Source organism: Aythya fuligula, chromosome 12 (genome assembly GCF_009819795.1).
Source record: "Aythya fuligula isolate bAytFul2 chromosome 12, bAytFul2.pri, whole genome shotgun sequence".
NCBI classification, from domain to species: Eukaryota; Metazoa; Chordata; class Aves; order Anseriformes; family Anatidae; genus Aythya; species Aythya fuligula.
The window spans coordinates 16861064-16880067 of NC_045570.1; the positions used below are offsets into that span (position 1 = coordinate 16861064).

Below are 19004 nucleotides of genomic sequence, written 5' to 3' on the forward strand. Positions count from 1 at the left end.
CTGCTAATTATCCCAACAAATCTGTGTTTGAATGAAACTCGCTGGTGATACTAAATGTGAAGGACTGTTAGGGAATTAACACAGAAGAATCTGTTTATATCAGAGAATTAATAAGATTTATCTCGGAAAAGGGTAAGCAAAACATGCAGAGAGAAAAGTAGTATGATTCACACAGAGAGCTACCTGTGGGCTGGCACTTCATATCATCACTTTGCCAGAGGCATCTTCACCACCATGGATGGCATCCTCAGGTGCTACTTCTGGGCCAGGATCAAGGCAGACACACCACTGGCCCAGCTTTTCCTTACACTCCAGGAAATTTACTGAAAAAAAACCACAAACAAACCAACCAAAAAACCAAGCATATAAATTATAAAGCATGAATTAAGCAAAGGCTGAAGCTCTTGTGCATGCTGACAGAGGAGAGGGGTGCTGTGCAGAAATTTTGCTGCTTTTCAGAGTGGAAAAAACTTCTCAGGCTCAATGCCTACAAGAAATATTCCCCAAGTTCCTGAACAACCAGTAACCCAATACCTGGCGAAGCTCTGTATCACCCACGTACATCCGGCTAGCTTTTTGTCATTTTCTGTTACAGCTCAAACTGGCCACTGCAGGCAGCAAGAAGCGAGTGAAAACACTCTAATAACAACCAGGTTTTGAATGCGGGTTGAGTCAGTGCTGTTGGTTTTGTTCGCTCACTAAGGCTCTTGTGCTCCACCCTTTTCTTTTTTTTTTTTTTTTTTTTTTTTTTTTCTTTCAGCTTTTGCAATCTGACAGAGGCGGGTGGAAGCAAGTTGAGAGAAAAGACATTCCCCTGGAAAGCAGCTGGAGGACAGTCTTTGACCCCTGCCTGCACCAGGTAAAGGACAGAGGACCACGCTGCTTACTTTACCTTTAACAAATCCCCCCCAGGAGATCCGTTCGTGGTTGAACTGATTTTCCAGGTAAGACCTTTTTTTCAACCTTCAGTTTTGGCAACTGAGTACTTCATAACCAGGAAGTTAAATATGACTGAAGACAAAACACAGCAGAAAATGTCTAGGTTGTGTAACAGCAGAGAGAGAAACGTTCAGCTAGAGATGCCTCTTTTTACGTCAGTGTACTAGATATGCTGCTTTATTTACTTGGTTATCAGCCTCAAACAGCTCGGGCATTGGTGCCATCTGACATATTTCAGTTACAGCTATTGAAAAGGCCTTATAAACAACTACATGAAACACAGAAAGCCAAAAAAAAACCACAAAGGTTTCATACAATACAGAGGTTTCACCTACTTTGGCAAAGTGAAGGAAAGGAAGTAAAAAGGAGGGGGAAGGGATGCTCATTGCCAGTGAAGCTAGCTTTCTGTTCCCACTGCAAGAACTAAGTTTCTGCAAAGTCCATCTCCAAAAATTAACAGAGTTGCAGTTGTGATTCTTTGGGGAAAAGCTTGGGAACAAGGCAGAAATGGAAGAAAGAGAAGGCACAGAATAATGATCAGATACTCTTTACCTGGTGTTTGATAATTCAGGCCTGTGCTTAAAATCTCTTAGATGTGGTGGTGATCATGATACAATAATTACAGGTTTCTGATCATTTGTGTCTTAAATGTGGGTAGCCACTCTGGGAACCCCCTCTGTTCCTGCCACAACATTATGAGAAATGGTGAACTTGTATTTTCATTGCTTTCTTTATATACTGAAACTATATAAAATTCCCATACAATTCAGTGCACGCTTTCTTCATCATATGAAGAACTGAATCCTGCTGGAATGGTCAGAGTTTTTTCTTATGGCTTTATCTTAAGAACCACACACAGTTACTTTGAGAACATTTTGGGACGTTTCAGGCCAATGATCTGAACAACACTGCTCTGTGCTCAGAGCCATCTGAAATGCACTGGTGCCCAGGGTGGAATAAGAAAGATATTTGGCCACCTTAAAATCCCATTTCTTGCCACCCTACACCAAGGGCTCAGATCCTTGGGCTGTTTCTTCCCTTGTGCTCATGAAAAACAGCATCCTGCTAAACCTGCTGCAGATGGGACAGGGAGGGCAACGCCTGCTGCCCAGGAGACCTCTGCCTCCCTGAAACATGACTATGAGTGCAAGTACATCCCCAAAGAGACTGATGTCAGAAAATATGGGGCCCCTGAAATTTGTATTTTTGGCCCAAACTTTGGTTTCCTCCCACTACTGGCGCAGGGTGGAGGAACAGGGCCAGGGAGCTGAGCTCTGCTCAGGGAGCGGATCCCAGCAGACAAACTAAAAATCTCCTACATCTTCTTCTGCCTCTGTGACTGTAGAAACAATTCTGTGCTCCAGGTCACATCTGCTACCGCCAGCACTGAGCAGACTCAGGTGTGACCGGCCTCTGCCAGCCTGCCCAAATAACGGAGGAAACTCCACGGATGGGTGGGTTTATTTCAGATGCAGTTGCAGAGGAGGCTCTAGATTGCTCTGCAGGGGAGGGAGGGTTTCTGCTTCTGCTTTGCTGAGTCAAACCACAAGTAAAGCAGTTCAGAGCTGGAGAGTCTCAGTTCCCGTAATTTCTAGTGGGGAAACAGAGCTGTTACTGTTTTTGTTCCTTCCTACGGAGATTTGTAGCTTTGCTGGGCAGGAACTCTCTGCTGAAATGTGCTTAGCACAGCTGGAGCCTCTTGTCACAGCTGTAAAAGAAACAATTAAAAATAACATTTGTGCTCATCAGCAGTGTCCCATTGGCTTCCCTCAGTGCTAATACTTGCACTCAGCTGCCTTTGATAGGACCATTTGTCAAACCCTGCTCCTCTTCTGAGCAGGTTGCTCATTCTGATGACAGCCCTGTTATAACAGACAGGGAAGAACCTTGCATTACTTCTGACACAAGCTGTGGTATTTTTTTCACCATTCTCTCAGAGGCAGCATGGACATCAAAGAGTATTTTGCCAGAATTTCTTACCGGGGCTCCTACGACAAACCGGACCTGGAGACCTTGACGGAAATATTCCAGCACCACATCCAAGCAGTCCCTTTTGAGAACCTCAGCATCCACTGCGGGGAAAGCATCGAGCTGGACCTGGCAGCCACTTACGACAAGATAGTGAAGAAGAAACGCGGGGGCTGGTGCATGGAGAACAACCACCTCTTATCTTGGGTCCTGAAAACCCTAGGGTATGACGTCACCCTTCTGGGATCAAAGGTTTATGTCCCCGAGTATGATGCGTATGCTGATGACATCGACCATCTGCTGCTAAAAGTTGTGCTTTCTGACAAATCCTACATCGTGGATGGTGGTTTTGGGATGGCCTACCAGATGTGGCAGCCAATGGAGCTGATTTCGGGGAAAGATCAGCCTCAGACTCCTGGCATCTTCCGCTTTCTGGAAGAGAATGGGATCTGGTACCTTGAGAAGGTGAAAAGGAAACAGTGTGTTCCCAACCAAAGCGTCTCCACATCTCATAATGTGGACAAAGAAGTCTGCCGGCGAGTTTATCTCTTCACCCTCCAGCCACGAGACATAGAAGAGTTCAGAGCCCGCAACCTGCACCTGCAGACTGCGCCAGACTCGCTCTTTGTTACGAAGTCCATCTGCAGCCTGCAGACTGCCGACGGGGTCCGGGCACTGGTTGGCTGGAAACTTACTGAGATAAAGTACAATTATAAGGATAACATGGATCTGGTGGAAATCAGAATCCTTGCAGACGAAGAAATGGAGAAAACACTGAAAGAGAAATTCAATATAACACTAGATAAGAAATTTGTACCCATCAATACAAGCAGGTTGTCTCTGTTTTAAGTCACTGTCTGAATTATAATTCAATCTAGTGGCATTACATGCAATTCTCCCCCCTCTTTTCTGACAAGCATCTAAAGGTTAAGCTTTCTCTTTCCAACTACCCCAATGTAAGGCAGAACAGATTAGCATGAATCTGGAAAATAAATTGATTTTCACAACTGTTCCTGCATCTCTCCTTGGTTTGGGTACAAATAATTTCTTCCTCACTCAATCAAATCGCTCCCCTTCTGTTTGTGCTTAGCTGGCAGCAGACGCTGCCCATTCCCTGCTCCTTTCATCTCTTAAAAGCTTTTCCCATGATACCAGAGCAGCAGGGCAGGGCGATGGAGCACTATGTCCCTTTCCTTATTACTTTGCTCTGCCACCTGGGGAAAATCATACCCACATCTTAAATGAATACTATGCTATTTTTTGAAATGTAATAGCCAGAAAAATAAAGGCATCCAGTGCCATTTGCTACAGTAAGCCATAAGCCTCTCCATTGTGCTTTTGCACTCCTAGCACCCTCTCACATAGCAGTCAGACAGTCCCTCCAGTACCAAGGGGCTTTTTATGGCCTAAAACCAGTGATGAGAAATGCTAGGAGACAATTTTGCCTTGTTTCAGACTTTACATGACTCCTGTTCTTCCAGTGACATAACCAAAAAGCAGAATTTCTTCAAACTGAAAGCATCGCCCATGGATTTTGTTTGTAACCACCCAGCAGAGGACTGCTGGGAATGCACTCTCCTTGCACAAGAGCATTGCTCCTACTCCAAATGTTATTGCACGTCGGTTATTTTGACTGAATTTAAACAAGTGCTCAGAGTTATTTTTCCAAAACATATCTGCTTGACTGAGAATGTGTTTGCAGTGGTACTAATTATATTGATATAAGGAAAAACGATGAATCTTAATCAGATACCTAAAGGCTAAGATTTTTAGTATGAGAAATTACACAAATGTAATCACTTTGCCCTTTGAGATGATGCTTGATGTTCCTTTATGTACAAATCACAGAAGCATTACAACTATGCACTTACAATTAAGTAAATCATGTAAGTGAATTAGAATTACATATAAAAAAAATTGTGAAATTTTCTTTTTTTTTTTTTTTTTTTCCCACCCATACTGCAACCTTTATTTTCTAAGTAAAAAAAGTAAAAAAATCATTAATCACTGCAGTTGTCCTGATTATTTGCATATGCTGATGTTTTGCAGCCAAGGCTTTTAAGAATACAAGGACTCAATGTCCCTTTTTTTTTTTTGTTTGTTATGAAACGTGTGCAGCTTCCTATAACTAGAAATTTACAGTTAATAAAAGCAGCTGCTATTCTGCACCTTCTAAATGCATTTCTTAGCAACACAGCTAGTTCCCCAAGTCTACATCTTCCCAAAACGCATCTGTGTGTGCTTGGTTCCATGTGTTGGTCCCTTATAGCACATGGGCCTCCCCCAGCCTATGGAGAAATTAAATGTTTGTGCCCAGGATCTTGCTGGTCCCAGGATCTTGCTGGTCCCAGGATCTTGCTGGTCTGGAAGCTGCACAAAGCCGATGTATTTACCCCCACAGTGCCTGGTGGCTGGGTCAGAGCTGTGGGATGGAGGCAGCCTGAAAGCACAGGCAGGTTGCATGGAGGCGCGGGCAGCAGCTGCAAGGCCTCTGTGGAAACCCAGGCCTGGGAAGCACCCCGTGCCTGGCCTCTTCTCATGCTCTGGGCTGTTTTGTTGTCTCAGGGGAAGGGGTAGGGGGCTTAGCTCATCGCTGCAGAGATGCAGCACGCAAAGGGCAACCAGTAATAGGAAAAAAAACGCTGTCCTTTCAGCTGACTCAGCCCCCAGGGTGCATGCCCTGGCTGCGGCCCATTGGCACAGCTCAGCACCTCCGGCCCTGAGAAATCACATGCAGCTCTGCCAGGAGGAAAAAAAGAGGCTCTTCAGCTCAGATTTCACTAGCTTGCTTTTTTCCTTATCACAGACTTCAGAGGCAAATCCTTAAAGGCATAGCGGGCTCCGGGAGTGCTGTGCTTGGGCAGTAGCATCCTCACTGACTGAAGACAGGGCTTGCAGGGGCTCGGACAGCTGAAGGCCTTGGTAAACTGGGCCTTGCTGCTTGGGGGGCCGGCACCAGCCGCCAAGAATGACTCGGTGCTCTGCGATTAATCCTATAGTTGCCACCCCCTGCCAATTTATCAGTGACTTGCTTGGCTTGGATTAGTAGCTCATAGTCCTAAATTGCTTCCTACAGGGAACCAGGCCATGTCAGTGTCACCGATGTTACAGCTGTACCAAAATTTGCATGCTTGCTTTGCAGCTTCAGCGTGGGTGCAACCAGCAAGATGCCCCAGAGATTGAAGCATCAGGCTGATCTAAGGGGTGACAGCCACTTGCACAAGGTGCTACCTGTGCTGTACTGCTCTTTGTGTTCCTGGAAAGCTTCAGCTCTCAATCAGTAACGTGGGTGGTTTAAGCCTACTCAACATTGTAAGCAATTTGGGGAATGCATCATGTGCTGGCTTTTTGTATAGCTCCTACCGCAGTTAATTGCACGACAGGACTTTCTATGCACATGTCAAAACAACGAAAGCAATAAGGCCACCAGAACATAAAATAGGACAAAAGACAAAACCATCTGCTATCCTGTCCCAGTTCTGCTGGAGGAAAATCCTGCCCCTGCCAGGCAGCAAAAGGCAGCCTGGTTCTTTAAGGGCAGCAGTGCCTGGTGCAATCATTCCTGGGAACTTTGGAGCAAGCCAGCCCAGAAAGCCTGCGGCTCCTGGCATAGAGGTAAGAACCCGTCTGTCTGAGCTCTAACTCCAGTGCATAGTTGCAGGTCAGACCAGCTGGAAAAGCCCACCCCTGTGTGTCTGCATACCGTGAGCTTAGGCACTATAGGAATGTTAGCAAGGTATAAATTACAGCAACCCCGGGGTTGACACCACGCGTAGCATTGTGAGGCCATTGTCAAAGTACAAAGATCAAGCACTTGAGACTAACTTTGTTTTATGCTGAGCCAGAGTATATGAAAAAGCCGGCTCCTGTCTTGCAATGCAGCTTAAAATCAAACAAATCGTAGAGGCATGTGCAAGAGGATCCTACCTTGGAAGTCTCTCTTGAATTCTAGCAGTGAAGAACTGTTCCTACCACTGAGGTGAATTATGAAAGGATTCAGTGATCCCCAGGGAGGCTTGCAGATAGGCACAACTCCTGCCAGCATCCCGCTGCCCACTGAGCTGCTCCTGTGAACACACACAAATGGAACTCGGCTGCTGTGTGAGCAAAAGCAAACCAGACCCAGGTCTGAGCTGGGGTGAAAAGATTTATTTGGCAGCCCAGTTCGGGATGCAAACCATCCCCTGGGCAAGGGCTTGTGCTCTGTTACAATCCTGCTGGGGTGGTCACAGTTGTGCTGGGAAGAAAAAGCTGCCTCCGGGAGGCCAAGAGAGGGAACAGCAGTTTACGTGGCTGTTACCTGCCTATATTCACTAGCACTCGTGGTTTTGTACTGCAGCCTTATCCTTCTTATACCTATTTCAGTATTAATAGAGATCAGAGCCTATTTTGTCAGCAACCACAGGCTTCTCTCTATTACACAGCTTCTATTAAATCGATGAGGTTATGAGCTGGGGAAACTGAGGCACGGGCTATGCATTTCCCCAAGCCCATTTTTGCAAAGCTTTGCTGTGTACACCCCCTGGGAAGGTGCCCACGTCTGGCAGAAGGGCTGCTTATACACTGTGCTGTCCCTGCACCAGGGCCCTCAGGGAGCCCGACCCAGGAGATGAGCTACAGGGAGCGCACCAGGGCTTTGGCTACTGGCCAGGAGCATGGATGGATGGGCACTTGCCCAAAAGAAAATGTCAAGCTTATGAGGCCTGCCAGGCTAAGGGACTTGCTCGGGCCCCTTTTGGCCAAAGACGTGAAGCTTGGCACCGTTGTGAGAAAGAGATGTTTCTATCTGGCTGTGCAGAATGGCTGAAAATGGGAATAGAGAGAAAAACGGGGCAGAGCACCACAGGATGGCCTTGGCAGTGTACAAGAACGTGTGTCTGCATCTATCAGGGGGCATGACTTTCTACAAATAGTGTTTCCAAGGAGATCCTGCCAGAGATGAGTGCCCTTGTCCTTATAAAGGGATAGAAAAAAAACCAAAACAACAATATCAAATTGCATTACTGCTTTTTCATGTAGCTTTGCTGGTCCGTTTGAAATTAAAATGTTTATTTCTTACTCCCTTATTATGATAGTACTTGATTTTATCATATTTTCCTGTCACACAGTCAGACTGTTGGTACTAGTACAAATCAGCAGCAATACAACTAAATCAAGTGAGTTATGCTGCTGGCATCACAGTTGGGGTTAAAGTCTAGAGATTAGGTCTTCTGATGTGCTTACCTTCCTGGACAAGGGTATTTCCACTTACATATCTGAGGTGGGATTTTCAAAAGCTCCTTGCACTCCCAGACACTGGATTGAGCTGCTGTCACTGCTGGGGGGTTGGGGAGGCAGGTGGACCAAAGCTGAGAATAGTTGTGGCGGGGTAACCTCTCCTTCATCATCTACATCAATACATTTTTGGGAAATCCTCCCAGGGAATGTGTGACTGATTTCAAGGAGAAAAAAATTCACAGACCTTTTGGAACTTCATACAGTCCTTAGCAGATTGTAAATTGTTTTGGTTAAAAAATAACAATAATAATAAAAAATATATATCTCCTTGCATGGAAAAAAAGAGCCAAATTAAATCTAAATTAAAGGCAAAACAAATCCTTGCAGATACCAGATGAGTCAGTGGATTAGAAGTGTTACAGGGACTCTTTTGCATGTCAGCCATGCAGCCAGTACCAATGACAGTCACTTTATGCTAATGAAAAGAAAGGGGATCACTGACATGAAGACACAAAATACATACAATAATTTGAGCTGAGGCTAAGGTCTTTGATTTGTAAGAGAGAGTAGAAGAAACCAAAAGCCACTGGATATGCCTTGAAGGCATTCTTAATAATTATCAATTCCCTTGACCTGTAGGTTAAAAAAATTAACAATCTCTTCCTTTCAAAAGCCCAGGTCAAAGCACTGTCTGAACTCCACAGGGAAACTAAAGAGATTAAGAAAACAACAATCTAGTTCACATAGAAGCTTGGCTGAAATGCTGACATGCTGAGAAGTTAATCCCAGTTAGCTGAAACCATGAATGTAAAAATTTGCAGTTGAATTTTCTGTGTGATAAAGAATTGCTTGCCTGTTACTATAAAAGAAACAGGAAAAAAAGAAAAAAAAAAAAAAAAGCTGTGAATTTTATGCTGATGTGGGCTAACAGCTGTTTGCAAACCTGTTGTTTGCTAGTTTTATAAAATTTTTGCCACGCAGACCCTCATCTGGGGCCAGAGATTATTATGTGCTGTCTGTGTTTTCCTATAGCAAAGTTACCCACCTGGGTTGAAGACAGTATCTGAGATATAAAGCTTTACTGTTACCTGCTCCTATCCTCACCTCTTTCTTAAGAAATAGAGATGATAGAATGCAGGTTAGACCTGCGTGATCTCCTACCAAAGGCACAGCTTTCTTTCAAATCTTCACTGAAATGGCCTCAGCTACATTTGCAGGCTGGTTAACCTGTGCTGCAGAAATAGGAGTGAACCCCTTGAGAGCTGCACAACAGTAACTGGCTATTTTCCTGCTCACACAGGCAAAATGAACATTCAAGAGTATTTTGCAAGAATTTCTTACGATGGCTCCCACAAGGATGCAGACTTGCAAACCTTAACAGCCATCTTCCAGCATCACATCCAGGCGATTCCTTTTGAAAACCTCAGCATGCATTGTGGGGAGACCATTGAGCTGGATTTACAATCTATTTACAATAAGATCGTGAGAAAGAAACGTGGTGGATGGTGCCTGGAAAGCAACTACCTTTTATTTTGGGCCTTGCAAGGAATAGGATATGACATTTGTATTCTTGGAGGAAATAGTTATGATCCAGCAGAGAAGGCATACACTGCTCGCATAAATCATATCCTGCTGAAGGTGGAGATCAAGGGAAGCTCCTACATCGTAGATGCTGGCTTTGGCGGTGCCTATCAGGCATGGCAGCCAGTGATGCTGATTTCTGGGAAGGATCAACCCCAGATCCCTGGCATCTTCCGCTTCAGGGAAGACAACGGCATCTGGTACTTTGAGAAAGTCAAAAGGAAGCATTATATTTCTGAGCAAAGCGTCCCTCCCGCTAATACAACAGAAATGGGCAATATCAGGAAAATATATTCATTCACTCTTAAGCCACGCCATATAGATGACTTCCAGGAGCTAAACACATACCTACAAGTGTCTCCAGATAACATACTTCGGAAGAAGTCAATCTGCACCCTCCAGACCACTGAAGGGATTTATGCCTTAGTTGGGTGGACCTTCACGGAGATGAAGTACAACTACATGGAGGACACGGACCTCCTGCAGATCACAACTCTTACAGATGAAGAGGTTGAGAAGACACTGAAAGAAAAATTCAATATAGTGCTAGAAAACAAACTGGTACCCGTAAACGTTCGTGGCTTGCCACCTAATATAGTGGATATGATCTAATTCTAAATAGTGCTAGATGGGTCTTTAAATTTCCAATATAAACCTTCTAAAATTCACATTAATAGAGTTAATCTGATTCTAAAGTTGGGCTAATCAGATGAACACAAAGCTTGGTAAATTTGAGTATATTGTTAATTAACTGCCTATGCTGATTTTGTACTTTTTCTTAAACTTCTCCTTTAGAAACTGAAACATCTCAACACCTTTAATCTTCTCATATGGAAATTGCATTTTGTCTCCCTGAAATTTTGTTCCACCTCTTTGGATCTCACGTGCCACAAAGAAAAAAGTCTGTATTATCATTTCACACAAGAGATTTGTAACATTTTTTGGTATTATTTCCAATCTTCTCAACACAGTTTTACAAATTATTGAATTTCTTTAGCAGTCTGAAATAGAGACTCAAGCTGAAGTTGGACATCAAAGACTTCCTAAAAAGTTAAGACTGTCTCAAAACAAGGCACAATTAGGTACTGATTAACTGCTGATGAAATAACTTGAGAGACTTGAGTCCTGTTCCCTTACTAGAAATTGGCTTGAAGTCAGCTATTTATGCAAAGGCACTTAAAAACAAACAAACAAACAAACCAAATCCAAACTCTCCAGTCCTGAGTGCCCAATTTTAGCTCCTTTTAGCATGATTTTTCTTTGCCTCTGAAACTGAAATAAAATCAACACGAGCTGAGATGTTTCATCAGTTCTTAAAAATTAGACTTTTTGAAACAATCAAAATTAGATCAACCTTTGAAAAACATAATCTAAACTTTTGGGTCCTAACTCTCCTTGACAACTTGACATCAAACAGGCATGACAGTATTATAGCTAAACTGCTTTATATTTATTGCAAGTAGTATTCTGCACAAAAACTACATGGAAGAAGAAATCCTGGAGATGCAAAAGAGAGCACTGGGAAGTTAGGACATGCCAGCTGCATGGTTTCACAGCACGTTGGGTGTAACATGACAGACTTTTTACCTATATGAGGCTTGTGGCAGGTACTGCACAGGATGCATAATGAGAGGGTGACAGAACGACATTGGTCCTCAGCCAGGAAAAAGACGGATACTTATGTCAGTCAACAACAGCAAGTGATGGGGCAGCCAGTGTGCCTAAAAATCAGTTGCTTCCACAGATAGAGCCCAACAGACTCTCTGTCTTCCCCAAAGGGACCCTCAGCTTTCCACTTCTATCAAGTGAAGGAGACATGCTTGACAAGGAGCGAATCAAACAGCTACACAATGTGAGGATGCAGAAGGCCAAGTTTTGGAAAGGCAATGGATTACTCTGTTCTCACACAACATTGTGCAAATAAATATTTGTCATGGTGTTCATTAGGTATTGCAGCTCCAAAGTAACTACCTGCTCCAGTGGAGGCTTTGAACAGATCAGAAAGTTCCTTTGTGAGCAAAGACAGGTCATTTTGTACATCTGCAGAGTTTGGGAAAACAGAGACTGAAGTTCTTTGGCAATGCAGTGTACCCAGAAGGAAGCAGAAGACTATACTCCCCCACAAAGTGCTGACTTGCCAACTAACAATAATGCAATTATAAAAAAATCAGAGCCATTGTAAATATCTACGGAAATTATGTTGCATGGAAAACAAGTTCGGTCTGGTCTCAACCAGCGGAAAACAAACTTCTACTAACAGAGAAGAAACAAAGTTTAATTTGCTCATGGATCAGTGAAGTCCAAAAATGTGCATTCACTTTGGGTGGACTCTGCCCTTTCTTGGCGTTTAAGATTCAGGAGTGAGGGACAGCAGAGCTTAAAGAGGAAGACGGCCCTCGAAATTTGTATTCACTTCTGGCTGTACCGACTGCTGCTCCAGTAATAAGCAACCCAGAAGCTGCAAACATAAACAAATAAGGTTATTTTAAGAGGTAAGTCTATTTTGTTAAAACAAACAAAAAATGGTTTCTCTATGATGGTAAAGGTCATTGGGAATAACAAGCAAAATTCTCTTTAGGATAAATCTTTAAAAATATGTAGATACAGAGCTAAAATATTGCCTGCTAAACATGGACTCCTGAAGAGGACAAAACAATGTAATTTCAATTCTTATGTCTTACTGCTCTTCAGGTGTATATTCACTTGACTACGAGGTTCACTTTTGTTTAGATGCAGTAATAGATACAAATTCAGAACTATAGCCTTTTCTTTGGATTTTTAATTCATTTAAAAATATTGCACATGCAAAGGAAGAAAAAAGCAATTTAATAATCAATAGATTCTGATTTTTGGAAATAAAATTACAGGCCTTTAAAAAACAAATAAGAAAAAAATGAAGTTACAGATTGTGTTTTGCCTACCCCAGAAAGCCCATGTGCTGATGCATTAAGATAGATGTAGGCAGACATGTATTTTAACAGCAGAAATGCTGATAATGTGCGTAGTCCTAGTAAGAAATATTTTTTGCATGAACACCTTTATTTGGACATTTAGAAATAATCCTTGGAAGTTCTTTCGCTGACGCTTTTCAATGCATAAATCATAGCCACATTTGTAGGATTACCTTTTAAAAGCTAGCTTTTCATCTGATCTGTTCACAATTCAAAAGAACTGTAACTTTCATCTCTTACACTTAAGATCTAACATAGATCAATCGTATTATGGAACTGCAGAGAGAAATTACAAATATTATAAACTCAAGATACAACTTTATGCTGGTGTGATCTACTTCATGTTCACAATCTGACTGTGTAGGATCACATAGACTTAGATTCTGCAAATCAAAAGGAGAAAGTCCCAGAAGTTTATGTTCTACTTAACAAGGATTACATTGGAATATCCTCCAACAATGCACTTAAATATCACTGGAAGCTAAATTCCCTTTGTAGAAGATAACATGCAGTTTTTGATGGGGCTCTCCATTCACTTTGGACAGCTGCTTCTATAACATCCATATGCACATCATAAATCTGTCACTGAAAATCACCTTGAGAAATTCTAGCTTGCACTAAACGTTTGGTGGTTCACTGCTGAATTTATTTGAATACAATAGACTTCCTGAGTCACTAATATTAAGTGTCTAAACCTCAGCTTACTGTATGCACAAAAGATTTTCAAGTAGCTTTGTGGGCTGTCAAGAAGCTAAATATTTGCAGTAACTCTGGATTGCTGAAATACTTAGTGCTTTCTTTGTAAAGGTTGAAGCCTTCAAAACATTTTATCTCCAGCCCTATATCCAAGCAATCTACAACATATTTTACGAACAGTATCTTATCAGATACCTACAGAGCGGCCGACTCATAATGATGGCTGGCAGACTGCGATGGGCCATCGTGAAAACCAGATCACCAGCATGACTTTCCATGGTATCAGAAGGCAGAAAGCATGCTGAATAGTTTCTCATCAGCAATTTTGCTCATGAGGAATCTCACCAAGCCAGGCCAGGAGGCAGGCATTGCTAGAGGCAGGACAGACCAGGGATGCAATGTATCAGGCTTCAGTAAATGCTTGGTTATGTCTGCTTTTGCAGGAATAAAGTGAGTTTTGGAAAAGGCCAGGACTAGAGAGCTGTAAGGCACCCACCGTCCACTTTTATGACACCGTAAGAGACGCTGGCACAGTGGGGAATAGAAGATGTGCTCTTTGTCTTTTAGGTCACTCACCTTTGTTATTCCAACACCAAAATGAGTTTTAGCAACACTCAGAGCAGACAAGAGACACAGTGGTCCGCAACTCTTGAATAGGTCAGAGGTTTTTTTCAGCTGTAATTATCCGAATAAAACTTGACACTTTACAAAATGTGCAGGGAGTATCATTTTCACTTTTTGTCAGAGGCAGAAGAGACATGTGGTGAACAAGCCATTCATTTATGATCACAGGCCAGTGGCGCACTCATGAAAAGAACATGTGAATCCTGGCTCAAATTATTCTGCCTCCAACTGGCAGACAACACTGCTTCCCCTACTGGCACTCCTTTCATTGAACAGTGGATTTAGACTGTTTTTCATGAAATGTTCTGAACACTCCCTAGTGTGATCTTACCTTGCTTCTTAACCCAGCAAATACAGCAAATCCCTGTTTCGCAGCCATTGCATATATAAGCTGCAATTGCATCAGCTGTTTGCCATAGGGATGACTAAGACAAAAAGCAAACCCCGACATGCACTGCTCTTCTGTGCACTGGGAACTGTTTGATATGAATACTTGTTACCTTTAAAAACCTCTCTGATGAGGTTCAGTAGATTAAAGCATCTTTGCTGGCAGCAGCCTGGGCAGTTCTTCACAGCATTGTAAATCATTGATGTAAAGAAACAAAACCAAAATGCATTTCCTTCCTTTACAGGAGACATGAACCTTGAAGAATATTTTGCAAGAACCGGGTATAAAGGTTCCCTTGAAAATCAAGATCTGGAAACCCTAACAGATATATTCCAGCACCACATCCGTGCTGTTCCATTTGAAAACCTCAGCATCCATTGTGGGGAGAAAATTACTTTGGAGTTGGAGCACGTTTATAACAAAATCGTGCGGAGGAAGCGTGGTGGCTGGTGCATGGAAAACAACCAGCTGCTAGGCTGGGTCCTGAAATGCCTGGGGTATGACGCCAGCTTTCTGGGAGCGTACGTGTTCAACCCACACGAAAATGCATATGCCAACATCATGACCCATCTCCTAGTGAAGGTAGTTATTGATGGGAAAGCCTACATTGTTGATGGAGGCTTTGGTGTATCCTATCAAATGTGGCAGCCGATGGAGCTTGTGTCAGGGAAAGACCAGCCCCAGGTACCTGGTGTCTTTCGTTTCACAGAAAAAAATGCCACCTGGTACCTTGAGAAAATGAGACGGAAACAATATATCCCCAATCAAAATTTCTCAAATTCTGATCTTCTAGAGAAAAAAGAGTGTCGGAAAGTGTATATGTTCAGTCTTGAACCACGGACAGTGGAAGATTTCCGTTTCCAGTGTACGTACCTTCAGACATCTCCAGATTCCCTCTTTACGAAGAAGTCTATTTGCACACTCCAAACCACTGATGGCTTTCGAGCGCTCATCGGGTGGACGCTCACAGAGACCACGTACAATTACAAGGAAAACATGGATCTGGTGGAATTTATAACCCTTAAAGATGAAGAGGTGGAGAAGACACTGAAAGAGAAGTTCAACATCACGTTAGAGAGAAAACTTATCCCAATTAATGTCAAAGGATTTTACACAATCTAGACGACTGGAAAAACCTACGAGAATGCTACATGTGTACCGTATCTTCCATGGTCTGCGCAATCACTACGGCGAGATTATGGGATTCTCTTGCAGGCGACTGAAGGAAAAATACATTAATACCAGATTAAAGTGAATTTCACTCTGGGGAAAGGAGAAAATCAGGGATTTAAGACTCGTCTGTCAGGTAGATAGAATTATTTTCTGTGAGATGACTGCAGTTCAATTTTTGGCACAAATGTAGAGACTGATTTGAATCTGGTTATAAACTTGGGTAAGAAATATGTCTGGGTAATTTTGGAGTGCCTATAGCACATAAATAGGAGTAAGGATTATTCATTGTGATATGCTGCCAACACATTTTCTATGGTCATTACAGGAAAAAAGTCATCTGTGAGCTTTTAGACAATGAAGTATGCATTTAAAACTTCATTTTTCACAAGATCTAACCACTCACTGCTCATCTCATTACCTTTAATATAGGTTGAACAATATTGCCATCTTTGAAAGGAACATTAGGAGGTGTAATTCTTCCACCATCATCCTTAGGTGAAAATATAGTACGAAATGAAAATTATCATCATGTGCATCCCTTTTGTCATTACGGCAGTAAACTGCCCAAGGTAATTTTTGGTATGTAGGTGTTTTTCAATTGATGCAAACTGTATGTGTTGCAGCATTATTGTGGCTGATGGATTCTGAGGATGTACCCAACACTCTTTGCTTCTTATAAGTAAGCACCCTATAAAGGGGTGAATGGTGCTTAAATGTCTCAACTACCTTAGATTTAGTTCTATCCCAAATGGGGTAGAAATTTAATATTTTTAGTATTGCAAGGTATTTGTATAACAAAGGTGAAAGAACAAGGAAGCCCACCCCACTTTAGCCTTAATTCTACCCTGCTACCTCTTTGTGTAGCAAATATGGGAGTCCATATGACTATCCTAAATGATTAACACTTAGTGCAAGATTTTTAGTGTCACAAGTTAGTTTCTTCATCTGTATTGAATTGAAAAATATATATATCCAGGTGCCAACCAAATCTAAACAAACTCGTTCCTTTAAAAGTTATTTTACAATTGCATTTCCACATAAAAAAAAAAGTTGTTTTCCCCACCACGCTTTTCTGCAAAAAGCCTGACCAAGTAAACCACTAAGAAAGGGGAAATGCTCTCAAGTGCATGAAAGAGTAGCAGCAATACTGAAAAACACCCTTTCTCTACTTTTTCTCCCCCATCTATGATAATAGTATCGGTAAAACGCTCATTCCTTTCACTGATGGTGTATATTTTTGCTCAAAGACATTATCTGATCAAAAATCTCACAAATACTGTGTGTATTTGAAAATAAAGGAAAATAAAAACAGAGTCACTGTAAATTGAGCCCCCCCCCAAGAAACTGCATGATTCTTTTACGCACCGTTAGCTGAGTAAATGAGGTCTGTGCAATCGTGCTATCATCTGCTGGTCAGCCCTCCCCACCACAAACTTCTTGAGCCAAACACACTGATACTGAACAAATTTTACAGCGGAATTGAAGATGGTAAATTCCTACAAGTTCCAGGAAAGAGAACTTGTAGATTGAAGAGGAGTCCCCATAGCCAACTCCACCACTGCTGGGCTGAGCAGCCAACAGCTCCGGGCTGGCCCTGGGGTGTGCTGGCTCTTCCCTGCTCATCAGTGGTGGTGACACCCGATGGCCTGGGTGCATATGTGCCTGCACAGGGACAAGGAACCAAGGACCAAGTGGGAGGTGATTGAGGATGCTGAAAGTTCTTACTGAGGTGGGAACACAGTTTTTTCTATAAGCAATGGAACTAAGGACGTTGTTCTATAATGTGTTCTTATTACTGTATCATATTAAGGTCTCATTAAGGGTTTTTATTCCTTTCTAAATGATTGATCAAAACAAGCTGTTCCTCAAGACCCCATGGAACACTCTGAGCTTGGAGACACTTACCACCTCCATTTTAGCTGACAGAAATTCCCATCTGCATTCAACCCAGGTCACCAAACCATAATCATATGCAATGAACTACAGCTGTTTCCTGGTACTGCTGCCTCTTGTCTTGAGGACAGCCGTGAACAGGTTATTCTGCCTCTGTATTTCTCTAGAGATGGTCCTACTATTGCTCCCAGGTAATTGCTCAGGTTGTGGTGTGCAAAGGTTCCTGGAGCAGAGCCCTATGGATTCGTAATGACATTTTTAACTGTGCCTGGAAAGATGGGACTCAACCCAGGTACCCCTTTCTAGTATTCTGTTCTTACCAAAGATCTATGGGGCTGCCAACATCTGAAGCTTTAACCTTCTCTCTGACTCCGTCTGTTGGTAATTACTCCCTGAGATGGGTTTTTCCTCTCTGTGCAACAGTTATAACCAGGTCCTCATTGTGCAGCATCAAATCACACAAAGAAGTGTTAACACGCACAGGAACAGTTTCACAGTTTAACTGAAGCTGCCCAAAAGCTGATGATGAAAGCCCGAAGATATTAAGGTGTGAATGTTAGACCCAAAATGTCTCAAAGGTTTGAGATGAGAATGGTGTAAACAGCAAACAAAATCAAACCCAGAGGCCTCATATTGGGGTTCCATTAGCAAGGCATTATTGGAGAAGACAGATGCTCTCCTAGACTAAAAATAATAATAAAAAAAACACAACAACAATGAAGTCCTTAAAACATCAGCTCTCAGAGAAACTTGCATCCACATGCAGAAGTAAAACACTGATCTCAAAGCTGCACGACAGTTTGACATCCTTCACCACTACTACGCCTTATTTATTAATGTTCTCTCTTTAAGAAAGGTTTAATGAGAGCCCAAGCTACCGTGCAGATTTAGTTGCAGACTGTTGTTCGAATGAAGCAGAGCACACATATAGAACCCCCCACCCAGGACCTTTATAATTCCAAATAAAATTTACAAGTATTGCATTCCAATTAACAAAAAGAGCAGAAAATTTCTTTTTAAGTCTCAATTCTGGACCATCTCCCAGAATCCCAGCCCAGCTGCCCATTACAGACACACAATGCCCAATGGCAACGACAGCCATCCACAATTGTGTAATTGTATAATGGAGTCTTATTAGAAAACACGACACACAACGGAAGAAACGCAGTTCAAACTCCATGGCACCACTGCACAGCCTTCCCCCTCCCCAAAGAATCAAAGTTTAAGCAGCTCATGCATTACTAAAGGGGAAACACAGCATGTCTCACTGCAGTTGGACTCTGGTCCAGTAGTCTTCAAGATCCAATTCAAAGCAGAATAAAAGTAACAAAAGAAGAAGCATCAACAAGAAAGATGCTGTTCCGTTCGCACATTTCCAACATCAGCAGTCATTACAGAAACAAGCACAGTCAGCCTGTCAAAGGGAGGGACAAAGATTCCACCTGTCAGGAGGCATGCTTAGACTTAACGCTGAGCTGTCAGCGAGCACAAACTACAACACACTGCTTGTTCGCTCTGATAGCTACCTTAGTGTAACAGACACAAACGCTTCTGGTGTCTGGCAACTCTTTATC

The 19004-nt window shown here is 42.6% G+C and overlaps 3 protein-coding genes across 3 annotated transcripts; all 3 read left to right on the forward strand.

Moving 5' to 3' along the window:
* The first annotated feature begins 616 nt into the window (after positions 1 to 616).
* LOC116494216 (arylamine N-acetyltransferase, pineal gland isozyme NAT-3) lies at positions 617 to 4845 on the forward strand. The gene is made up of 3 exons (XM_032195978.1): positions 617 to 653; positions 761 to 944; positions 2877 to 4845. Exon 3 carries the CDS (start codon positions 2884 to 2886, stop codon positions 3754 to 3756), a length of 873 nt encoding a protein of 290 aa, XP_032051869.1. The 5' UTR covers positions 617 to 653; positions 761 to 944; positions 2877 to 2883; the 3' UTR covers positions 3757 to 4845.
* Positions 4846 to 6321: 1476 nt separating this feature from the next.
* On the forward strand, positions 6322 to 10328 carry LOC116494024 (arylamine N-acetyltransferase, liver isozyme-like). The gene is made up of 2 exons (XM_032195722.1): positions 6322 to 6522; positions 9425 to 10328. Exon 2 carries the CDS (start codon positions 9430 to 9432, stop codon positions 10315 to 10317), a length of 888 nt encoding a protein of 295 aa, XP_032051613.1. The 5' UTR covers positions 6322 to 6522; positions 9425 to 9429; the 3' UTR covers positions 10318 to 10328.
* A 1810-nt stretch (positions 10329 to 12138) lies between these two features.
* On the forward strand, positions 12139 to 17072 carry LOC116494025 (arylamine N-acetyltransferase, pineal gland isozyme NAT-10). Its single transcript, XM_032195723.1, has 2 exons — positions 12139 to 12197; positions 14609 to 17072. Exon 2 carries the CDS (start codon positions 14614 to 14616, stop codon positions 15484 to 15486), a length of 873 nt encoding a protein of 290 aa, XP_032051614.1. The 5' UTR covers positions 12139 to 12197; positions 14609 to 14613; the 3' UTR covers positions 15487 to 17072.
* Positions 17073 to 19004: the final 1932 nt, after the last annotated feature.